General features: G+C 35.3%; 1 protein-coding gene across 6 annotated transcripts in view; it reads right to left on the reverse strand.

Annotated features, from left to right (window-relative positions):
- Nucleotides 1-26,208, reverse strand: part of Tcerg1 (transcription elongation regulator 1) — a 62,598-nt gene that overhangs the window by 9,459 nt on the left and 26,931 nt on the right. For 3 of the 6 annotated variants that reach the window (XR_001175413.1, XM_013025562.1, XM_013025558.1), the window contains 10 exons: nucleotides 23,605-23,765; nucleotides 22,030-22,086; nucleotides 21,805-21,871; nucleotides 20,692-20,742; nucleotides 19,242-19,377; nucleotides 18,362-18,451; nucleotides 11,615-11,733; nucleotides 6,556-6,706; nucleotides 2,080-2,244; nucleotides 1,634-1,816 (listed from right to left, as the gene is read on the reverse strand). Coding sequence is in view for 5 of the 6 variants with exons in the window: in XM_013025562.1 (XP_012881016.1) it covers nucleotides 1,634-1,816; nucleotides 2,080-2,244; nucleotides 6,556-6,706; nucleotides 11,615-11,733; nucleotides 18,362-18,451; nucleotides 19,242-19,377; nucleotides 20,692-20,742; nucleotides 21,805-21,871; nucleotides 22,030-22,086; nucleotides 23,605-23,765 (1,180 nt within the window). In the remaining variant the exon portion in view is untranslated. The remainder of the gene's footprint in view (nucleotides 1-1,633; nucleotides 1,817-2,079; nucleotides 2,245-6,555; nucleotides 6,707-11,614; nucleotides 11,734-18,361; nucleotides 18,452-19,241; nucleotides 19,378-20,691; nucleotides 20,743-21,804; nucleotides 21,872-22,029; nucleotides 22,087-23,604; nucleotides 23,766-26,208) is intronic. The other 3 variants (XM_013025563.1, XM_013025559.1, XM_013025561.1) reach the window with 1 other exon arrangement.

A 26,208-nucleotide genomic window follows, 5' to 3' on the forward strand; every position in this document is an offset into this window, starting at 1 on the left:
ATAGGGAAGCAAATAATTATATACACCATATGTAATCAAATGCTTCAGAAGTATGTGCTTAGCATAGGGTTATAGAAGGAATAGTATAAGAGCTGGGAGCAACTTCAGTCACTGAAGACAAAGACAATTTTCATGAAGTGGAATAATCTCAAAGCATTTTTATAAGGCAGAGGAACAGAGATGAGATGAAAGGAATCATTACAAGTTAAGCTCAAGAAGTGAGGAAAGCAAAGGCAGTAGGATAATGGTAGAGGAGTCAAGAAATGATCTTTCATCTTATGCTAAGGAGTTGAGATAGTCACAATGGTACACACCTAAAATCTCATCACTCATTAGATCAAGGCAAAGGATCATGAGTTTCAGACCCTTCTAGATTACAAACTACACTGACTCAAAAAAAAAAAGTAACATATAAACAGCTGAGCAGATAAATTTGACCTAGAGGCAACTGCTAAAAGTATGGAGAGTCTTCACCTCCTTCAAATAAATCAGATTTGCTCGCTGTAATCACAACTGTAATCCCAAATAGCTACTCAGGATAGAAGTTCAAAGACAGCTGGGGCAGGAAAGCTCCTGAGGGTCTTATTTTCAATTAACCATCAAGTAACCAGAAGCAGGATGCAACTCAAAGTGGTAGAAGACCAGTCTTGAATTCTTGAATTAAAAGAATCTAAGAGACAGCACTGGCCCTGAGTTCAATCCCTAGCACTGGCACCAAAAAAAAAAAGGAAGAAAAAGATTAATATCTCACAAAGATTTATATGACTGCAATACAGCAAACAGATTTAGAAGGTAAGAGGCAAGAAAAGAAATCCCAAAACTACTCAGAATGGGGAGAAAGGGAAAGCAAGAAATGGATTAGAACTAGAGCAGTAACAGGAAGAATCCGACTGAGAAAACAGTGTAGGAAATATGGGACAAAGAGAGGGAAAAAATTACAGTATGGCAGACTAAGAACATTTAGAGTAGGGAAGAAGCCCTAACTACCTCAACAACTCTGAGCAGTAAAACAGAAGGACTTCCAAGCAAGGTTCAGATAATTTATATCCTTTCCCGTCCTTCTCTTTCCCATCCCATACAACTAATACAATGAAGATCCTTAAAAAAAAAAAAATCAAATGTGGGGGGGGGAGAAGTTTGGGAAGGTGGGGAGGGAAGGGAAGGTTGGGGAAAAACAAAGGAGGGGATAACAATGTGCTCATTATTTTACTCATGTAACTGTAACCCCTCTGTACAATATCTTTAAAATAAAAAATGTATCAAAAAAATCAAATGAAAACCTAGGTATGCTTAGTGCACTTTATTATTATGGTAATTGTCTTGTTATTTTATCAAGAACAATAAAAAACCCAGTTTGAATATTAATCGATGTAAAACATCTGACTTGAAAATTTGTTAGTTTGTTACCTATACTGGTGCCATCCTAATAGTGTTAATAGCATGTACCTGTTTGTGGTATGCACTTGCCAGACAGGTACTCTTATCACTTGAGCCATACCCAAGCTCAACATGAACTCAATTTTTAAGTGCTTTATAAATAGCACATTATCATAGAATACCAAAATGTTCGTAAGGTAATAATGGATTTCTAATATATAGTACTTGAGAAAGAAAATACTGAATTAATATATACCATGTCAGACAGAAGAGCCTTGAAATTCTGGATAGCTTCTTCTCGTTTGTGTTGCTCTCGCTCTCGATCTATTTCTTTTGTTTGTTCAGAACGAGCTTTTTGAACCTCCCTTTCCCGTTCTCGAAGGCTTGCTTCAATGCGGGCTTGTCTTTCAAGCTCTTTTTCTTTTTCTGAATCTAAATTCTATAAAGACAAAATTACTTTATCTTTACCAAATTCATCAAGATAGGTTTACATAGACTAACTGGCTTTCCAAATAAAACATTTCAAATCTAGGTTTTACCAAGAATAAATATAAATACTGTACCTCATCCCTAAATCAACTAGGATCATTATGTTAAGTGTATCAACAAAAACACTTCCAACCTCCCCAAGCACCAACATATACCCTTAAACACAACTAAAAATTGCATTATTCAATAATAGTACAAATACATGTAAGTTACCTTGGCTATTTTTTCTATGTACTGTTTGAAAAGGTCTTCTCTCATTGATGAACTATCTACTGCTTTGTAACGTGGATCACTTTCTACTTTATCTTTTACTTTGCTCCACCGAGATTGACTGTCCAAATGATGATTAGATAATAGTTCAAAGAAATCTGATTTAATCTGTATTTTAAGATAAGAAAATAATATATCATGAAAATTTCTAATATCTACAATAAAAATAACAATTTACATACCTGAAACGTAAAACTAAACTTTTTTTTTTTTTTTGCCAGTCATAGGGCTTAAACTCTGAGCCTGGATGCTGTTCCTCAGTTCCTTTTGCTCAAGGCTATAGTGCTCTACCACTCAAGTCACAGCAGCACTTGTACAGCTTTTCTGTGATTAATTGGAGACTGAGAGACTTGTGGACTCTCCTGGCCAGGTTGGTTTTGAACCACAATCCTCAGATCTTAGCCTCCGAGTAACATGAGCCACTTGGCACCTAGCAAGGCTAGTAATTTTAGAATACACTTATAATACAATCTTATTGGGTCAGTAATCCTTTACTAGAAACACAGAAATCAGCAAGTATTCAGGCTCTTATTTAAATTTTGCCAAATTCAAGACAAGCTATATTTTATAAATTAAAAAAACTACAGGTAAGAATTTTAGATTGTTTTTAACAGTGTATTCACATTTAGCAAATACTCAGGCTTACAAATCAACAGTAAAGTTTTTGAACATCAGTGTAAGAATGATTCCTTTTTAAAAGTAAATGGATAAAATTTTTGTTCATAGAAATTAACAAGAAGGGGCTGGGAAGTTGGCTTAGTGGTACAGTGCTTGCCTCGCATGCATGAGGCCCTGGGTTCGATTCCTCAGCACCATATAAACAGAAAAGACCAGAAAAGTTGCACTGTGGCTCAAGTGGTAGGTGTTAGCCTTGAGCTGAAGAGCTGAGGGACAGCACCCAAGCCGAGTTCAGCCCCATGACCAACCAAAAAAAAGAAAAAAAAACCAAGGAAATTTCAAAATCACTGAGTACAAATACCAAGCAATTATAATGTTATCACACATCTAAAATAAAAATAATGCCAGGGGCTGGTAACTCAAACCTGTTATCCTAGTTACTTAGGAGGCTGAGATCTGAGATTGGGGTTCAAAACCAGCCTAGGCAGGAAAGTCCATGAGACTTACCTCCCATTAACTGCCAAACAACTAGAAGCAGAGCTGTGCTCAAAGAGGTAGAACACTAGCCTTGAGCAAAAAAAGCTCAGGGATGTGCCCAGGCTCCATGATCGACAAATAAATCAATTAAATAAAAACAAGGTAAAAACTTTATATTCTGCTTTTACAAGATGTTTGTATCTTGATATATAAGAAAATTATGCAATTTGTGGTCATAGTTGATCACCACTAAAAAAATTCAAATTATCTGTATTTTTTAGCTATTAGACATGCCTTTTTACTGTTGCAGAACTCAGAATACATGAATACATCAAATACCATCAACATTCTAGATATCAAAAATGTTAACAATCTTAATTGTTTAAACCTCAGGTAAATATAGCATTTTTTAATCAAACTTTGAGGACCTGTCTTATAAACCACTCTCATTTCAATGAAGGATTCTGGCCATGTCAAGAACCCTACCCACAACTGGGGTTAAACATTCTTTCGGCCTAGATGATCAAGGGAATGAGAAATTCCAAGTGGAATCAGAATTTAACATCTGTGAGCACAAAAATAAACCATTCCTTTTGCTTATTCCTACCCTATCAATTCCCCCTTTTCCTTTAAAGGATCACAAAGAAGTTTAATGGAAAAAAGGTCAATGTGCATAATATGTTATTTAAAAAAAACAAGACTTTCTACATCAGAAGCTAATCATCAACTGTGGATATTTCCACTACTGAACATGTCTCATGATTTTGTGTGAGAAATACTCTTAAAACTCGCACTTTATGAGTTTATGCTGCAATATGATCTAATTTTTCATTCACTCTAATTTATAACACGATGAGCACAATATTCCTGGAAGTGTTTGGTAACTACAGGGAAAATTTACAATATTTGTTTTAAATAAAACATGTATTTTGTACCAAACAGAATTATTCTTAGCCACAGAAATTTATACTTAACATATACTTTTTCATATATATATAGAGAGGGGGGGGAGGGAGAGAGACTTAAATGTCTTTCAATATCAGACATAAAGATTTCTTTAGAGTCAGGAGCTGGTGGCTCACACCTATAATTGTTGCTACTCAGGAAGCTGGGAGCCAAGGATTCTGGTTCAAAGCCAGTCTAGGCAGGAAAGTTCTGGAAGTGGAGCTGTGGTTTAAGTGGTAGTGTGCTAGCCTTGAGTTTTGAAAAAGTTCAGGGAGAGCACCTAGGCCCTGATTTCAAGTCCCAGGACTGGCACAAAAAAAAAAAAATTTTTTTAGATGTGTAATGTATAAAGGAATGAAAAATAAGCAAATTTTAACTTCAAACTTTCATTATAATAGGTTATAAATAGGTTGCTGGGGCTGCTATATATGAAAATTATTTGATGGCTGCATAAATAGCAAAAAAAGTCACTTACCATTAGCTCAATTCAAAAGTCTATTCTTTTTTTTCTTTCCTTATTATAATAAAGATACTTAACAAACAAGAGAGTGTCAATACCACCTGCAAGTTTCAAATGTATTATTCTAAACGATAAACTAACCATAACTTTACAAAACCTGATTAATAATAATTTTAAAAACCCAGCAAACTAGTAGGTGATTGCTTTGAAAAACAAAACCAAATAAAAAGCATGGATTTTTGTTGCTGTTGGCTGTAGAGCTTGAACTCTGGGCCCGGGTGTTGTCCCTCAGCTCTTCAGCTCAATGCAAGCACTCTACCACTTGAGCCAGAGTGCCACTTCCGATTTTCTGGTGGTTTATTGGAGGTACGAGTCTCACAGACTTTCCTGCCCGGGCTGGCTTTGAACCATAATCCTCAGACCTCAGCCTCCTGAGTAGCTAGGATTATAGGCATGAGCCACCAGTGCCCGGCTTGAAGGGAGTATTTTTTAATAAAATGAAGAACTTTCACAAAACTTTTGTCTTCCCTAGTTACATAAAAGTGACAAAATGAGCCACATGACAGTGGTTCATACCTGTAATCCTAGCTATTCAGGAGGTGATATCAAGATTGTTGTTCCAGCCAACCTGGGCAGGTAAGACTGGACTATATCCCCATAGAGGGAAGCTGGTCTAATGGGGCATGCCTATGATCTCAGCAAACATGGGATGCTTAAAGTGGGGGATCACAATCCAGGCAAACAGCTGGGCAAGAGTTATTCTAAAAATAACAGGACAAAACAGGCTAGAGGTATGGCTTAGCCAACCAAATACAAGATCCTGAGTTCAAGCCCTAATACTGCCCTCCAAAAAAATGTTCAGAAAATTCATTACAAGTACAAAGAAAAACATATTCAATTTGTAGAAAAGCAATCCTACAATATCAAGTGATCATTGGTTTGTTTTAGTTGAATAAGTTGCTTGAAAGTCAGAAGTAACATGATCATGATTCTTATTCAACATTAAAAACATTGTAATTTTGTTTTGTGACTTCATGTTTTATATTTTATGTTTATGTGCTTTTGTGCATTTCCTCTAAGTAGCATCTTTTTTAAAACCTATGAGTAAAATAATTCTGGAAACTTGTACTTTGAAACACAATAAACCAGAAATTAGGGTGGATACCACAAGCTGATTCACCTAATGCTACTGCTATTTTAAATGAAAGAGGCTTCTCCCTAAAAAGATTAATATTATTTCTGTACCAATATTTCTTAATAGAATTTGTAGTATTATATTTAGCTTTCAAGAATCCTTAGACTTAGAGGTTATTTTCCTTCATTCATAAAGCCCCACAGAACACTCAGGAGAGCAGTTGCAGGTATTGATGGTTTATGCACCACTAGTGCCATCCCCTACCTCTGTGGTGAGCTCTCTCCACTGCCAACATTGCTATCCAATGACATTTGAAATTCATTAATCTTTAATAGCTGACCTTTAATTCTGATAAGCAATAATTTATTGTAAGACATGTTTACTAAAAGATTAGAAGATACTCAAATGCTACTTTTTAGAGGGCAAAAAGATAAAGAAGTTCTTTGAAACACAAATGTTACCACCTATAATAAATCTTAGAAGCTTAGTGGGCACATAGCAGGTACCATTAAGCACGCAGTCCTAAAAAAAGTAGTTCTAGACTTACTAAACATATTATTTAATTAATGATAAAGCAATTCTATATAGTTTAATGAAGTCATTAAAATAAGCATGGTAGAAATAAAGGGACACAAACAGTTGTTCAAGTTAACTTAGAAGAAAATAACAATAAACAGATCTGATTGTTTATGACTATTTTGAACGAGTGAGAAATAGCACAACAATTAGACCTTTTCCATTCACATACTTTATCAATCACATTATTGAGACCAAACCATCTTACCTTCTCACCTCTGGTCTTCGAATCTTCTTTCTCTTTCTTCCTTGCAGCTGCCACAAACTCATTAAACAAAGCTTCTCGATCTTTCATTTTTTCAATTGCCTTGAATCTTGAGTCTTTAGCATGTTTGGCTGCAAATTCACTAAAAGTAGCTCTGTAACAAAATGGTGCATAAGTGTGTTCGTTACTTCTACTTGGAAGAATGCAACAGAAAGTATCATTTTCCTAGCAAGAATATATGATGGAGAAAATTCCCAAAATATCCAAACAGTAAATGAACAGAAAAGACTAAAAAGGGACAAATTACATACATGATTAGCAATTGATATGCTATCAGCATAGAATCAAGAAGACATCATTTTTTATTCTTTAAAAAGGCAAATCAGAGATTAAGGAATTTGTATGCTTCAAGGGCATTAAAAGCTCATCTGCTAGCATTCATTTCTTGCCATAAAAGAATGACTTACTAGATTAACTCTATAGACAACTATAAGACAAATTACATGGAGCAGCTACTTTTGAGCAGCTGAAACCAGGCCAAACCAGGCATATTTGGAACTAGCTTAGCTTATACAGCAAAGCCATCTCCAAACAAACAAAAAATAAAATAAAATAGAAGGGAACATGGGGGTGGATGGGGGTACAGAAATAGACTCTGTCAAGGGATGGGTAGTAGGGACAGGGAGTTGGGCTAACAAACGATGAAGAAGGTTGGATATTGTTCAAATAGATTATTTTCAACTATGAAAACAAAATAATGAAACCTGTTTTAAAAAAAAAATGAAGAGAGCTTAATCCTGCAATTCTAGCTACTCAGGAGGATGAGATCTGAGCATCACAGTTTGAAGTCAGTCTGGGCAGAAAAGTCTCCATGAGACTTTTATCTCCAAATAACTCAAAAGCCAGAAGTGGTGCTGTAACTCTACATGGTAGAGTGCTAGCCTTGAGCATAAGAACTCAGGGACAGTGCCCAGGCCTTGAGTTCAAGCCCCACAAAGAGAAATTTATGAGGTAAACTGATCATTGAGCAATTTCCTTTCAGATAATTTCCTTATTATGAAACTGGAGTATATAGAATATAGAGGTCTAAAGGCTTCAGGAGGCAAACATCAGAAATTAAACGGTAAATAGCAGAAAAATAAGTTAAGGGAAGACGAAAGCTCAACGGAATATTTGCCTAGTTACCACAAAGCCCTGAGTTCAAAACCCCTAACCACTGAAAAAAATAACAAAACTCAATTCTTCATAAGAAAACCACCTACATTTAAGCCTGGCATGGTGGCCCACATTTATAATCTTAGCTATGCTACAAGGCCAAGACCAAGAGTTTTGCATTTCAGTGCCAACCACAGCAAAAACTTTCTTAGACCCTATCTTAACTAATTCAAAACCCGGGTACAAGTTGTATACATGTTATCCCAGCTACATGGAAATCTGTGATAGGGAGGATTGCATTTTAAGGCCAACCTGGGCAAAAGGTTTTGTGAAACCCCTTCCATCCACCTCAACAGAAAAACTTGAGTGTGAGGGCACACACTTGCCATACTACCTATGGTAGGAATCATAAATAGCAGGATTGTGCTCTTAAAAATCAAACAGCAGCAACAAAAGAGAGGACTGGAAGTGTAGCTTAAGTAGTACATACTTAAATCAATGTTTATAAAAATGTAAAGTCAGTTATGGGCTGGTGGCTAATTCCTGCAATCCTAGTTATTCAGGAGGCTGAGATCTAAGGATTACAGATCAAAGCTAGCCCGGGCAGGAAATTTTGTGTGACTCTTATCTCTAATTAACCACCAGAAAACCCAAAGTGGTTTAAACTGGTAGACCACTAGTGTGGAGAAGAAGAGCTCAGAGACAAGCCCTATGGCCGATCAAAAAACAAACAAAAAAGTCAAAATATAAAAAAATTAGCTATTACTTATAATATTTAATATATTTACTATAATATACTAGAATGAAATGCTAGGATTAGGTACAAATGGAGACGGTCTGTAACTTCTCAATTCTGAAAACAGACATGGTATTTAAAAAGAAAAACCCTAATAAGGAAAAGAGGTGGGCTGGTAGTAGGAGATGGGGGCAGATGGAAACAGTTGATTATTATGGAAGAGTCAGAAGATATTGGCCATTAAGTAATTTTTCCCAGTCAGTCTTTCTTCTTGGAACAAACTACCGTGTTCTATATTTACTAGCTCTACTAAAGCTTTTTGGCAATAACCTTCCTCCCAATTCAAAAGTAAAACAGAACAATAGAATAGGTGACACTGACCAAGATGCATTGAACTTATAAAGTAATTTGCTGAATTTAAACTTTGTACAACTAAAGATAAAAAGTAAACTAGTGGGCTGGGAAGGTGGCTCAGTGGTAGAGCGCTTGCCTTGCATGCTTGAGGCCCTGGGTTCAATTCCTCGGTACCACATAAGCAAAAAGGAAAAAAAAAGCCAGAAGTGGTGCTGTGGCTCAAGTGGTAGAGCACTAGCCTTGAGTTGAAGAGCTAAGGGACAGCGCCCAGGCCCAGAGTTCAGGCTCCACGACCGACAACAACAACAAAAAGTTTATGATAAAGACATGCCATACAATAGGCCTTATGTTCAGGCCCAGAGTTCAGGCCCCACGAACGGACCCCCCCAAAAAAAGTAAACTAGTAAATATTTTTTCTCACTTTCAATTTACTCTTGTTTTTTTCTACTTAGGTATAAAACTGGTTTTAAATCTATGTGTTAGAGTTAAATATATCAGTGTAGCAATATAGCACACAATGCTCCAGCTGCTTGATTGGTTTACTTTATGAAGTCATCAGCATGATATAGGCTACTTAAGCAATTTTATATGCACACAAAGTACATCAGACTTGAATCTACAAAAGGTAAACCCCAGGGGACTTTATTATTCCCAGACAACAGTATGTAACTTTATTTTACTGAACCATGTGAAAATAAACTACCTTCATCTATAAATGTTTTGGCTCCTGGGAGTAAAGCTTTTAACTTATTTTTTTCAATAATCCTAATACTCAAGAAAATTACTAATTTTCTAGTATTATTTACTACCAATAAATATTCAGATTTCATCAACTGAAACTATGATCTACATATCCACTCTGTAAAAAAGCCATTATGTAAATACTCCATTAGCATTATTTCTAAAACGTATATTTCTAAAACATGTATTTATATATTAATTTAACATGCTTCCTTTCATATTTCAAATATAAAAATCTAATACTAAATCTACTATCTCCAACAATGATTCTTCGGTATCTTTACTGTTAAGCAAATGTTAGAACAAAATGAGCTGTTGGAAAAAATACAAACTCCAAGATCTACCCTATAGTTTAGGAACTCTCCATGGAGTTGGGATATAGCTATGTGGTAGAGCACTTGCCTAACATGTACAAGGCCCTGATTTGATCCCTAATACTGTAAATAATAAATGGCTTCATAAGCCAGCATGATGGTACACAACTACGGTCCTCACCACTTGGGAAGCTGAGGTAGGTCAGCTGGGAAACATGGCCAGACAACGCCTACCTTTCTCCCCGACCAAAAAAAAAAAAAAGAATTTTCCACCTAACAGAATTCACAGCAACCTGGTTTCCAGTAGCTCACACCTACTCAGAAGGCTGAGATATGAGGATCTCGATTTAAAGCCATCCAGGGCAGGAAAGACCATGAAATTCTTATCTCCAATGAACCACCAGAAAACCAGAAGTGGCACTGCAGCTCAAGTGTAGAGCACTCTCCTTGAGCTGAAGAGCTGAGGGACAGTACTCAGGCCCAGAGTGCAAACCCCACAACTGACTGCCCTCCCCCCCAAAAAAGAATTCACAGCAACCAAATCACACTATTGTCTCTATCGGTACTAGTCTGTGCAGTAGTGGATTGAGCTGAAATCTCAACTTCACTTCCTAATCTGCTTGTCTTATTCTCCTGATGTGTAAAATAGGTATGGCCTGAGAACCTGAAGATTAAATACTGAATTTTGACTGTCCAAAAGATTCAATAAGATATGTTAATATGTATACATAAAACTATGCATTAATTGCACATAAGCAAATAAAATTCACCATAATCACCGTTATTGTTGTAATTCTAGGCACATATGTTCACAGTGGCTCATTTTCTTCAATGTATTCATTCAATACATATTGACCAATGATTGAAACTATCCATAATCTAAAACAAAGGTCCCTCATCATTTCAGTTTGATCAAAATGTTATTCCCATAATATATATTACGTATAAAATTTTATGAAGGTAAGTGCAGATTTTATATCATTTAGCAGATTCCTGAGGAACTTACTGCTACAGGAGAGCTTTTAAATCAAAGCTACCCTTTAGGGCTCATGAGAGACTCTTCTAAAGGAAACATCAAGATTAGAAAGGCAGAAATCTGTTATTCTAGCTATGTATGAGAGGCTAAAATTGGAGGATGAAATTTTGAGGCCAGTCTAGGCACAAATGTTCACAAGACTCCTTTCTCAAGTAAAAGTTGTGTGTGGTGGTACATATCTGTTATCCTAGCTGTACCGAGATGCCTCAAATAGGGAGAGGGAGGCTCAGGCAATAAAGAAGACCCTATCTAACATAATCAGTGTAAAAAAAGGACAAGGTGGGGCTGGGAAGGTGGTTCAGTGGTAGCGCTTGCCTTGCATGCATGAGGCCCTGGGTTCTATTCCTCAGTACCACATAAGCAAAAAGAAAAAAGCCAGAAGTGCACTGTGGCAAGTATTAGAGCGCTAGCCTTGAACTGAAGAGCTGAGGGAAAGAGCCCAGGCCCAGAGTTCAGGCCCCACAACCGGACTCCTCACCCCCCAAAAAAAGGACAAGGCATGAGTCAGAGGTAAGAATACCTGGCTACTAAGTACAAGTCCTGCGATCAAAGCCCAGAACTGCCCAAAATATTTTTAAACCTTTTGAACAACGGAGACCAAAAATCAAGTAACTATTTTCACAACCAATTAACCAAGACACACACACATAGATAGATAGTCTCACACTCAGATTAATCTTAAGAGAAAATACATGTTTTGATGTTTCACAATAATAGACCATATACCTTGGGTTAAATTTTGCTTCTTCCATCATTTTTTTGAAATCTTCCTTAGCTTGCATTATTTTGTTTTTCTTTTCCCTGCGTTCTTCCTCTGCCCTGGTCTTTACATACTGATCAAACACCTATGGAAAAAACACACATTTTGATAAGTCAGTCTTTCATATAGGTAATTTAACCACCAAAAAAGTCTTTGTCTAAACTGTAAAAGGAAAAAAAATTATGTGTAAGTAATTAAAAGCAAATTATCCATAGGAAGTCTCACTTTAAAGTTTAACGGAATTGTTATACAAGCACATGGCTCTCTACTCAGGCAACTAGAACAATAACAAAAAAAAAACAAGCCTGAAAACCTCTGATTTTTGTAATTTTCCCTAATTACAAATCATACTCACAATTATTTTATGCTAATTCAAGCAATTTACAAATATGTAGGAGAAATATGTAAGAGAAACCACCCAATCCATTCCAGAAAAAAAAAACAACAGTAGGAATTTAGCTTAATTTTACTTTAGTGCTTAGGACATAATTTTTACCAAGATGCAATCATGCTTTACATTTGTTCTACACTTAATCATGTACAGTTAAGATAGTGAACTGAGCATCTAATTCCCACCTTCTTCAAATCGTAATAAAATGACAGTAAGAGCTCAGCTTGGTGGTACACAAAGTAATCCCAGCTATTCAAGAGGTGCAGGTCTGGAGGATCATTAGGCCAGCCTGGGCAACAATTAGTGAGACTCCATCTCAACCAACAAGCTGGATACAATGGACCATATCTAGTTATTGGGAGGCACAGGTAGGGTAGCAGTCTGCGACTGGCCCATAGCAAAAACACTATCCAGGGCTGGGAAGGTGGCTCAGTGGTAGAGCGCTTGCCTTGCATGCCTGAGGCCCTGGGTTCGATTCCTCAGCACCACATAAGCAAAAAGAAAAAAGCCAGAAGTGGCACTGTGGCTCAAGTGGTAGAACGCTAGCCTTGAGCTGAAGAGCTGAGAGACAGCGCCCAGGCCCAGATTTCAGGCCCCACGACCAGACCCTCACCCCCCAAAAAAACACTATCCAAAAAATAACTAACAAGGGCTAGAGGCATGTCTCAAGTAGTACAGTATCTCAATTTGTACACCAACACTGTCAAAATAAAAATAAAATGACAATAGAAAGATTTTATTTTCATTTTTGAAAAATAAAACAAGGCTAGGATAAGAGAAAAACCATTTAGGAAATTGCAAATGGACAGAAAATTGATGTTAACAGATATAAAGAAGCTCCAACAGAACCAGGCAGACAAAATAAATATCAGCAATTTATTTATATAGATTGATGGATTTATAATCTGAGAATGCCAAACAACTCAGGAAGGAATACAGTGCAGCAGACATCTGCTGAAGTGTGGGTGTGGTTTAGCTACAACAGCCCTAACAGTGAAAGGCTGTTTAGAATCTAGGAGATATGTTCTGAACACTACTAGTTTTTACCCCACTAAAAGAAAAGTTCCTGTTCTCATGAGCAAAGAGTTAATCAAACTTTGGCTTGCAGATTGGTTTTAAAGAGTTCAAAAACATTTTAATGTTTTAAAAGGATTAGAAAACTAAGTAAATTTTATGATACATACAATTTAAGCACTAGTCATATTTGCTCCTTTACATCATATATGGGTATTTACACAATAAAATAGGTACACAGTTACAACAGATAGATACAAGGCCCACAAACCCTAAAATATTAGTTAGCTTCAAGTTTACATTAAAATTATGCTGAAACCTAGAAGGTAAAACCAAGTATCTCCTACTAGGGGAACATAAATAAGGAATAAGGCAACATACCAAAGTAAGAACCTGAGGCTGTTTCAAATGCATACCAAATATTAAGATCGATCTTTGAGAATCAAGGCAACAAGATGTATGGACCCCTACCAAAGACTACAAGTCTTTATTGGGAATTGAAAAACCTAAGGAGTACTGGTTCTGAAGAATTATCAAGAGATCAGCTTAAAACCCCCTCCAGTAAGTTTCTCAACCTGGGCACTATATACAGTGAGCTGTAGATCACCAACCTCACCACTGCTTTCCTTCAGTTGTGACAACCAAAAGTATGCTCAAGGGGGGAAAAAAAACACTCCTGATTGAGACTTGTGAAAAGTACCAAATCATGATTACACACCTAGATGCTAAGAGTACCCAACAATGTTTCAGCGCTTCACTGCTAATTATGAGGCCAGGACTGTAAGACATCTGAGGATGTCTTAAGCAGGAAAACCAGAGCTCTAATCAGGAGAAGTTCAGAAATTAGTAAGGGAAGAAATGAGAAATTAAAAACATGAGAAACAATGACAAAAGTGGTAAAGCCTTATACCATGTGTAAGAGCCTGGACTTTATTCCTAGTTACTCAAAAAGAAACTTAGAAGAGGGGAAAACCTACATTTGCAGAAGATGAAACATAAAAGAACAGAATGGCTTCAAATACACAAAAGCTGACAGTAAAGTGATACCTTCAAAATTGTAGGCCATTTCCCTAAACTATAATACTTCTGTAGAAAAAAGTTTTTATATGCTGGCAGTGTTTTCCAGCTCCTTTCTTCCTATTCGTTTTCCTTACTTACAAAATAATTAAAGGACATGAAAACTGTAAGGGAATTTATATTACCTTTTAAACGGGGTGGGGGGGGCGCTTATTCTGAGGCAGGATCTTGCTATGTAACCTATAATTGCCTAGACCTTACACTCCTCCTGCCTTTGCCTTTGAGTACAGATGTGAGTCATGACTGGCTTTTACATTACCTTTCTCTTGAGGCATCAGAATTTTATGTTTTCTCCTTTGGTATAGTCAAGACCACAGTTAGGCCAAAACTTGGAGATGCCTCTAAGTTTTTCCTAATTATTTCTGTCCTCATGTCTATCATGTTCCCTATTTTAAGCAATTATAAATTCAACTCATGAGCCAAACCTTTAGTACTATGAGAGTAAGTAAGCATTAATAACAATTTCTAGCTTACTCTTTAGACATAAGTGAAATACATATTAAAGGGTTAGTCCTTCAAAGTAGCTGCTAGGGTACTGTAGGGTACTGTACTCCAATCTCTAATTGTAAGTTTGTTTTGCAAAATTACACTATAATTTTTAACCTTTTCACATGCACTTTTTTCCAAAATGAGTTTCCAAAAGTAGGAGGCTTTATTATTTAATCCTGCTGTCAAGTTAATTTGTAATTTGACATTGATTCAGTAGACTACATGAATCATCTGTGTAATCATGCTGATAATGTTCATACTATAACACTCTCAAGCATAGAAGACTCCAATAATATATAGTAAAAAAGGATAGGTGCTTGTAATCCTACTCAGGAGGCAGAGACAGGAGGATCATTCATGTGTTTGAGTCCAGCCTAGGCAAAGTTCAACAGACCTATCTTCTAAAAACACACCAACAGGAAAGAGGAGAAGGCATGGATGGCTTTATTAACATGCCCATAGCCCTGGGTTCAGTAATTCCCAGTACCACAAAAACAAACAAAAATAAAAACATAAAGATCAAATAAACCCATTTTGAAATATAGACAACTTATCTTGAACAATTACATACTCTAGAGCCTAAAATCCTACATGGAAACAAGGTCATTTAAATGACCTTTTATCTAAAACCAGATTAAAGAAGAAAAAGCCTAAATTAAAATAACTGGTTATGGTTATATATAGAGAGATACATTATCTCTATATCTATAATATAGATATTTCTTTATTATGTCTATATAGACATCTATATCTGTAGATACAGATCTAAAGATGCAAACTGTAGCATTTATATAAACAGATGTAAATAGATTAACTAGAAAAGGACAAACTGAAGTGGATACACTGTTTAGATAAGGCATTTCCATTTCCAGTGAAATTTCCATCTTTTAAATCAAAGCACAAACTTCAGATATAAAATTACAAAGTAAGGGCTGGAAAAGTGGCTCAGTGGTAGAGCGCTTGCCTTGCATGCATGAGACCCTGGGTTTGATTCCTCAGCACCACATAAGCAAAAAGAAAAAAAGCCGGAAGTGGCGCTGTGGCTCAAGTGGTAGAGCGCTAGCCTTGAACTGAAGGGCTGAGGGACAGCATCCAGGCCCAGAGTTCAGGCCCCACGACTGGATCCAAAAACAAAACAAAAAATTATAAAGCAAAATGTATAGCCTACCACTTTTAATGGTTTCTCCTTTATTGTATTATTCCCATGTAAACAATAAAACCAAGTACCCATGTATGTGTATGTACACAAACATACACCAAATGTCAGCCTGTCCTTCCTTACCCTAAAGTGTTTAGAAAATTTTAACTGAAAGGGCTAAGAATCTTTAAATAGAGATTACTCTAAAATAGAATACTTTTCTCTTTTTAAGTGTTACTCTATTAAGAAAGTAATCACCACCGGCTTGCAGAATGTTTCCAAATCGGATAAAAACATAATTCTCAATGTTACATATAATCTCAAAGAAAGAAAAATTCTAACTTTAGTGCCATGAAGATAAGCCATGGAAGTTTTTACGTAAGTTTCCTGTATATTCAGGTTAGGCATTATTCCTGACGATACACACAGAGCAATAAACAAAGCTCCCACCCTTATATATTCTGTAGTAAGAAGATACACATGATCAAAAATGTAAAAGAAAAAACAAAAAACCTTAAGAACAATGTGACTTATATAGAAAATAAAGATAAAGGTAATATTTACAGAATGATCAAGAGCCACAAGACAATACCTGAATGAAATGATGGAGCAGAGGGTATAGGAAATACCAAAATGGGCCTAGTTTAGACAAAGAATGTAAAGGTTGGTGTGGCTATAATGCAACAATGCATTAAACATAAGAGCTACAGAAATACACAAGAATATATATTCTTCTAAATGAAATGGGAAGCAACAGACTTAATGGAAATGCTCATTTAATTTGATCTCTCCATAAACTTACTGGTCTGACAGCTTTATGGAAGAGGGAGGCAACTGTTAAGATTAAATAGGAGGTGGTTACACAGTTAACAGTTGACCGTGGTCGCTTGGATTAGGTTGTCAGTGGGAAAATGCTGTTCTAGAAGTTATTAGAAAAATTTTTAGAGGTAACTTGCTGATAAAATGGAAGTGGGTACAAAATAAAGGTTCGTGCTGTAACCCCGGCATGGTTGATGAGATATTCCAAGGGGAGGGCCACCCTGAGCATCACAGCAAGTTCCAGGTCACCTGGGGGTATATAGTGAAACAGTCTCAAATCATTCAAACGCATGCAGGTGCACAAACACGCACACACACACATACACAATTTAAAGCAAATAGTTTAGAAGAACTACCCAGAACAACAACTTAAACAACAAAAAGAAACTGCTATAAAGCTTGAAAAGCAAAAGCTAAAAAAAAATTATGTCATAAGTGCTAAAATATATTATGTCTGATACACTACAAATATTTTTCGTCAGTAAATTCCACAGGTAGGGCTGCACGCAAATTAGCACTAGCACAAAATTGCTAAGTATTCCAATCACTGCTTTATAAATACTGAATACTATAACCAAATGAAATCTTATAGCTCAAAAGCACCACAGTAAGTAGTTCAAATACTCACCAGTTTATAGAAATCAGGATGGTTCAGCTAAGTGATTTATGTAAGTTGGAAGTACAATGCTTAGAGAAAGAAGCAACTACCACAAAGTTATACTGAATCATTATGGGAATATCAGCTTACTAACAAGGCAACTAGTTCACACAAGCCCAGTTCAGGAAGGACCCTGAAGTGTCCACATTTCTAAAGTTATGATGATCATAATTTTATAAGTAATACTGCAATGCACACTTTGCATATATGGAATATATGAGATACAAACATGTCTGAGCACTAGCTACAATGTATACACTGAAATACATGTTCAAGTTGGCAGACATTAACCAAGAAGGTTAACGGTGGTCTATTTTGGCAAGCAGGAATATAGGTCTTTTTCCTTTGCCCTCACCTGTATTCTGCTAGTTTTCTAAATTTGTATCATCTGACCAATAAAAAGCAAAAAAATACATAACCTCAATGTTGTGAGGCAGAGGCACAAAATCAGCCATGTCCAAAATGTCCAAGTATTTCAGAGGCAGAAAGGTCTAAATAGGCCCCTAATGAACTATGTATTAAGATCTAATATTGTAAAGTACTATTTTTTTTTTTTTGTCGGTCGTGGGGTTTGAACTCTGGGCCTGGGCGCTATCCCTACACTCTTCAGCTCAAGGCTAGCACTCTACCACTTGAGCCACAGCACCACTTCTAGTTTTCTAGTGCTTTATTTGCGATAAGAGTCTCACGGACTTTCCTTGCCAGGCTGACTTGGAACCGTGATCCTCAGATCTCAGCCTCCTGAGTAGCTAGGACTATAGGCAGGAGCCACCGGCGCCTGGCTGTAAGTACTATTGAGAGAGAGAGAAAAAAAAATGACACTTTATTCCTTTATAACTATGCTGTTGCTGGGTTTGGCAGTATCTACTTATAATGCTAGCACTAGGGAGGTGGAGGCAGGAGGATTCTGCAACCAATGCTGGACCTGTCTCAAGGAAAAAAAAAAAAGAAAACTGCTAAAAGCTGAGGCATGATGCAAATGGTAAAGTTTCCACTTAAAAAACTCCCTGAATTCAAGCCCAAACATTGCCAAAAGAATGGAAAAGGAAAAGAAAAAAAAAGAAAAAAAGACATATTGCTAAGGCATATAACCTTCTTACAACAATTTATTTTGCATTTTCTTTTACCTGTTTTCGTTCTTTAGGATTGAGAAGCAAGTACCGAGGATCAAAAACTATCTTGTGCAACTCCTTCTCCCATGTTGAAAAAGCAGACACCTTTAAAATATAAAATACATTGCCTCATAATTAAGTTTGCCTTAAAAATGTAAAGGTCATAATTTTGCTTGAAATCTACAGGACATCTGTTTATAATGGAGACATAAAAACCACACTGAAGTTCCCATCACTAATAAATGACAAGCAGTGGGAGGCCAGTGATAGCAAATTTCCACACTAATTGGCTGTGAAGACCTCTATATTATATAGAAATAACATATTAATTACTCATTAAAATAACCACTACTGTGTGACATTTAAAAAACAGTACATCAGAAAAAGCCTTGAAGATTTACATTTTGATTTCCCACACAAGCTCCCATCTCATGAAAAATGATGTGATTTAAAACTGAACAGTTTTATTCAAGTGAATTTTTGAACTAAACATAAACGTTGAAAATTTCAAGTTCTCACAATAGCATAAAAGTATCAGCTCTCTTTTAACCAAAGCAACTCCTACAATATTAAGAAAAGAATCATATATACCTTACCTATCCGAAGTAATCCGCCATTCTGTAATGTTAACACTTATTTTACTCACCAAAATTAAGTGACCCAACAAATGTTAAATGTTATTTGTACTTAGAAGGACAGTAAAATGGCATTTAGTTAAACATAATGTTATTAGTCACTGGCAAGGCCATTTGAAAAGAATGTCTAGTTATTTGATAGTATACCCTTATCCCCCCCCACAACAGGAGCACTAACCTTAGATTTGACCTTTTAGCAAGACATATTTTATATTACTTATACAAAACAGAAATATCTCCCCCAAAGATTGTTTTCTGACCCCTCTCTCTAGCAGCATGTCCTTGAACTGCTTCATTCGGGCCTCCAGAGGGACAATGGCCCTTTCTCGGGCAGCTTTAATTTCCGCTTCCATTGCAGCTTCTTTCTCTGAATCAATGTCTTTATTATCATCTCTCCTATAAAAAATAAAGTAAAATGGAGCATAAGGGATCAACAAACAATTAATAGCAAACCTTACTAAAATCTTAGTCAATGGAATTTTAAAACTCACTACTAAGCAGCATATTTTTGACAAAAGCAAATTATATTGAGGGTTCCATATAAACCCTAAGAAATAAGACTTTCATTCTAATAGTAATATAATTACAGGTTTATGATATTATAACGGCTATCGTTCCCTGACTCTAGTTAACATACAAAGTGAATGCTTACAAAAATGAAAAGCTTTTCTAGCTCATCAAGCTTATCTAGCTTATAAAAACTGTTACAACTGAACAGAGTAGAATATAGTATTTTAGCTCTTGAAACAATATACAAAATAGCACTTCCTAAAATATTTTATATTGCAAATTCCTAAGATACTTTAAAAATCTAATAAAATTGATGCTAAGCCTTAGTACTGTCGAGTATTTATTTTGAAAATAAAATTACAGTACCTTATAACTTAGCCAAGTGGATATGTGAGATATATGCCTTACCTACCTGATATTTTTATTACTCACTTTCTAGGTTATAAATTGAGATTTAAGTTGAATGACAGAGAGAAACATGGGCCCAGGAGTAGTTAAGTAGTAATACTAGAAATGATAACTGTTCAATAACTAAACTATTTCTATTCTTCCAAAAATGCACGTTGGGGCTAAGGGTAGACCTATTGCTTATGTGGCACTCAATTGAGATTGTGAACATGAAATCAAGTCACCTCTCAAAACATATGCATCAATGGAAAAAGCTTACTCATGTAAATAACCCAAAAATGTTAAATGAATAATATTCATGTATCTGAACAGATCCTCTTTTTTAAATATGAACTTCTAGAGTACATAGTATTATAAAATTGGTTCACATTCCCCACAAAAATTAACTGGAAATTCAAAGCATGCTATATAGGGAACTACAGGCAGCCCAGGAGATTAATTACAACTAAGGCTAAACCATATATCTAAGTGAGAGGAATTAGTAACTTAGGGAATAGAAACCAAAGAAACAAGAGACAGTTATGACCTGCAGGAACCTAGCAAGATAGTCTGTGACCTAAAGTATGCATAAAACAAACAGATAAAAGCAATTTGCCAAACAATATGCCTTTTAAAAGTAACTTAAGAATTATTTAGAGTTAAAATGCATCCAAGAAATACAGTAATAAAAACAAATAATCTTTACAGATTTATACTAAATGAAAATGTCACAATACAAACTATCACTATCTATCTCAATGAAAGAAATGAAAGAAAAACTGAGCCAGAAAAAATAGGCTTTTAGCTTTGTACCTAAATAGAGAAGCTCGGGCAATCCACATAAAGGACTTCTTTGACATTCTCCTGATAAAAGCAGTTAAAAACCTTACAGAGTTGTCTATAAGAACAAACAATTAAAAACAACCTAAAAGTTTAACATCATAGAAACATCCAAAATTATGGTACATAAACAGAATGAACAGTCATTTATAATAATTAAGAAAATAAATATATTATTCTAGAATTCTTTAAAAAGAACACAAAGTTGGTTAATCACAACTAATAAAGATATATTTGGTTAAGAACTACAAAGCCAATTGTAAAAATGATATTAGCTGTGTCAAGGTAATAGATTACAGTGATTCTCTTTAGTATCTTAATTTTTAAATCATTGTTAATAAACATATTTTTCAAAAGAACCACCCTAGATAAGGGCTGACATACTTATTTCCTTGCTATAACCTGGCTTCATTCAACCTGCCCCCTTCCAATTAGGACTATGATCATTAGTCCCTAATAAAAGGAAACTGTTTTCCTTTTTTGTTACTAAATAATGGTTCCCATTCTCCCCACCCCACTCCCCAACCTCCTACCCAAACTATCCACCTCCCCATAATTAGTAAACACCCAGATTTTATTCAACACTGGCCATGCTACTGATTCTATTTTTGTCAGTTTTTCTCTCAGAGCACTTTATAAGTTCATGGGTTAATTCCTAACTAGACAATAAAGACCAAATTCAAGGACTAGGTAGATGACAAGAATATAGGGTGAAAAGTGTATGTCAATGTTTATGAGATCACTAGGATGGAATTTGGAGGTATATATTAAAGAAAAAAGTATCTTCTAAACAAAATTTAGATTTACAGAATTTCTATAAAATAATCAACAAATTCCTAAGACTATTTGTTGTTCATAATATATATGAATAGTTAAATATATTTGAATAACCAAACCTTTCTCAAGGCTAGCAACAGAAGGGACACCATTTCTACATTATAAAGCAAAGCTATTAAATATCAAGTATAAGGAAGCAATCATGACTTCTCTCTCCTAATAATACACATAGTGGCTGTCCCTTCCAAATGAAAACTGATAATTTGAAGAGGAAAATCTACCTGGGACTGCACAAACTGTATTACTTACTTCCGCTTTTTTGCTTTAACAGGTTCATCTTCATTCATTTCTTCCATTAATTCTTGTTCTTCTTTAACTGTTAAGACAAAATTTAATCAAAACTTTTGAATAAAAAAACAATCAAGTAACTGCTGAACTACTTAGGCAATAATCCTTCTGCATATCAGTACTAGAACACTTGCAGTTTAATATTTTTTTTAAAAAAAAGCTGCTGTTTATAGTTATTTCACTCACTTGCACTCATAGAGAATTGCCACTTTTGGATGGACAGCATTGTTGGGGTCGGATGTCCTGGCAAAAACATTTCAAATATTATTATAAAGTTACATGCATGTATCTCATAAAATTTTCTTTTAAAAATTATATGCATAAACTCTTTCATAAAATGTTAAGTTTAACAATTCCATAATACTCCCCTTATATTAAAATTTCAACTTATTTAAAATGTTCATTTCCCAAACCTTAATTTTACAAATATATAAAATAATTATTTCGTAGCTGGTTTCCAGTGGCTCATGCCTGAAACCCTAGCTACTCAGAAGGCTACAATCTGAGGATCATGGTTGGAAGCTAGCCCAGGCAGACAAACTGGGGAGACTCTTCTCAAGTTAACAAAAAGCAAGAAGTAGAGCTGTGGCTCAAGTGGCAAAGCACAAGCCTTGAACAATATAACTAAGAGAAAGCACCCTGGCCCTGAGTTCAAGCTCTAGTACCACCACACATAAAAATCTTTTTCCGGATTCATACTTTATGGTACTCTTTCATGTTGTATGTTAATAAATGAATAAAATATTTGCAAACAGATTTAAAAACCAGAAGCAAATCACATACATTCTTGGTATAATTCAGTAGCTATACTTATAAGTATTATTATACCTATAAGCAAATACTGCTGAAGGGGTAAACATAGATGCCTAGCATCTTTCAGTATTAGATAGAAAATACATTCCTCTCGGGGCTGGGAAGGTGGCTCAGTGGTAGAGCGCTTGCCTTGCATGCATGAGGCCCTGGGTTCGATTCCTCAGCACCACATAAGCAAAAAAGAAAAAAAAAACGGAAGTGGCACTGTGGCTCAAGTGGTAGAGCGCTAGCCTTGAGCTGAAGAGCTGAGAGGCACAGCACCCAGGCTCAGAGTTCAGGCCCCACGACCAGACCCCCTCCAAAAAAAAAACAAAGAAAAACTTCCTCTCATTGGGAAATTACAAGTAAAAAATGTCAATATAATATGTACATGCATATATATATATATATATATATATACACACCAAGTAAATTTCTCAATCACAAGTGTTGTATTAAGATTTGTTAAATTTGAAATATTGTTATTATCATGCCTCTCTATTCTTGGAAAGAAAGCTTATTATCTAGTTGAAAAGACAAAACTTTTACAAAATTTTAGTGAACAAAAAAAAATTAAGAAAACCTGTACATTGATCAAGAGGCCTTGTATTCAAATTTCGTGAATGGCAAATCCTTTGAATAACTAAAGAGTAAAAATTAAAATATATGGGAACTATTGATTACAAAAAAAATTCATACCAATAGTACAGAAAGGTATTTTAAGGCTCACTGAGGAGCATTTTAGTGGTATTAACAAGCAGAAACAACAAAATATCCAACATATATTAGACTAACTGAAGATCTTGACAAAGACATTAAATTAAAATGCATGTATTTTACAAAATACAACTTTACTCAAATTTTCATAGTAGTCTATTTTTTTAAATTAGGTGTTCTTACTGGTCCCCATATATTTCATCATTTAAAGAACATTAAAATTAGAACATAAATTCCTAATTTAAAACTTACTTAGTTTCTTCATATCTTCCAGTCCTTTTTTATGAGGGGGCTCTTGAATAATTTTGTCAACATCTGCCCTTCCAATTAAATCGTCAGGTCGATCCCACATAGAAAGTCGGGTGGTGGGATTATAAAAGAAGACCCGCTCATCACCAGTCCAAACAACACACCTAAGAATTAATTCACAATGTCATTTTTCTGTGTTAAAGAACGTATTTCATACTTAGGTTTTTTAAGATCAATTTGCCAAATAGGAAGAGAATAAGGGGATAGGACAGGACATTTTCCTACTTCTAATAGTTTACTTACAAAGTAGCTAACTTTTAGAACTGAAGAAAACTAACTTGCTAATTAAGTGGGAGGGGAGAGAGGTGGGAAAGGAACAGCACTGTATACTGGGAAACCCAGGGAAAGCAAAAGAAATTATCAAGAGTGCTTAGGAGCTTGGTTTGGAATATTCAATGACAGTACTAAATAAATGTAATACTTTGGTTTCTCTTCAGATCGCATAATCTTTCACCTTTTACTAAATGAATGTAAAGGCAATATTGTGCAGCCATCTCAGCAGTTCTCAAGTTTTATGAACATGATAGCTCTATTCCTGTGATATAACCAAAATCACCCTTCAAATGTAATCTTCTCTGAAGACTTGAATAACTAATTATAACTGGTATAAAATGTAAAAGAGAATATCAACTGCATCAAACTACAGTCCACTGGTCCTATTTTTCAAACCACAAAACTCAGCCCCCACCCCCGCCAAATAAGTTGTGAGAGGAATCTGTAACATTTTTTCAAAAATATATAAAAATGAGGAAAACAGTCAAAATTTAGAGAAGCAATTTCAAAGGAAGTAGATTTCCTATTCCCTACTCTCCCTTATAGCTCTACCTTGACAGTGGTTCCTAATTTCAGCAAGTAGCTAACAGTTTAACAGAAGAAACCAAGTGTTTTTGGTCAGATAATCAAGTTGTCAAGCCAAAAGTGATCGATATTAAAATGATCAGAGGCTCTTATGTACTATAAAAACTATAAAAGCAAAAGACTTCATGTGACTAAAAGAAAACTGGAAATGGAAGAGATAGTAGAGAAGCAGAAATTATATTAATAAAACAAAATTTAGAAATGATAAGTAACTGTAATTTGGATCAGTAATTATCTCACTTGAAGGATGGAGGGGAAAAACAACAACAAAAACAAGAAAAGAATGAACAGAACTTCAGGAACACTATGAAACTACAATAAAATATCTCCAGAAAAAAAGAAAGTAGGTGCATCAAAACAAGCAAAGCAAACTTCTTCTCTGTTGTTTTTAATATACTATGTGATTTTTTTTCTTTTTTTTGTATATTCTTCCCCCATGGTATAACCCCTGTTGTCACTGTATTTGATTCCAGTGTCCTGCATCTTGTATGAGTTGGGGAGGTGGGGAAAGAAGGGATAGTAGGAGAAAAACAAAGGAGGGGGTAACAATACTCAATAGGAAATGGACTCATTACCTTACTCCTATAACTGCAATCCCTCTGTACAATAAAAAGGTATTAAAAAAAGAAAAAGTATTTTCAACAAGGAAAGAAAATATTAAAATGAGTATGAGATAGATCATATGGTTCAGTAAAAAAATCTTTTAGCACACCTGAATGGCACATAATAGTATAAACTCATAATGCATTTTCAATTATCTTCTATCTGCTTCTACCAAAGAGATCTAAAAACAACTAATTCAATAATAACACTAGCCCTAAATTTCACACTATGTCCTATAAATGATACTTCCCATAACTAGGACTCTTTGGACAAAGAACTAATTCTAGGTCAGAGGTAGAAGATATACAAAACAAACCCTAAATATCCTGTCATAATAAAAATGCAAATAAAGAAAACAATTATAGCAAATAAAAACTCAGGAGCCAGCCTTAAAGAGAACAAGATGAGGAAACTAATTAAAATAATAACTATAAGGGATAAAAACAAAATATATTTAAATCTGTAAGTAATACTCAAGCCAACTCTATTTCTAGAAACTGGTTCTCCTTTCCACTATAGTTTGTAGCAGAATGAACACTGGTTAGTGGGAAGGATATCTCTCTATACATATTTCAGTTAATAAATTTAAAGAGAATTAACAAATACAATTACTGACCTAAGGATCTAGGCCATGGAATTCCAATCTTGTACTATTCAGATTTGGGGTCAAGCAATTCTTCTAGAGAACTATCTGGTGCACAGTGGGATGTTTGGAAGTATCTTTGGCTCCTAACAGCCTCCAAGTTGTAACAAACAAAAATGTTTCCAAGCTAGCCACCACCAGTGGCTCACACCTGTAATCTTAACTACTTAGATACGAAGATCACAGTTCAAAGCCAGCCAAGGCAAGAAAGTCAAGACTATCTCCAATTAACCACCCCAAAAAAGCCAGAAGTAGAACTGTGGCTCAAGTAGTCGAGTGATAGCTTCGAGCAAAAAAGCTCAGGACAGCACCTAAGCCTTGAGTTCAAGACCCAGAACAAGTACAAAAGTAGACAGAAAGATATTTTAGATAGATAGATAAATAGATAGATTGAGATATAGATAGATAGATAGATAGATAGATAGATAGATAGATAGATAGAT

Source organism: Dipodomys ordii, unplaced genomic scaffold, assembly GCF_000151885.1.
Source record: "Dipodomys ordii isolate 6190 unplaced genomic scaffold, Dord_2.0 Scaffold85, whole genome shotgun sequence".
Taxonomy (NCBI): domain Eukaryota; kingdom Metazoa; phylum Chordata; class Mammalia; order Rodentia; family Heteromyidae; genus Dipodomys; species Dipodomys ordii.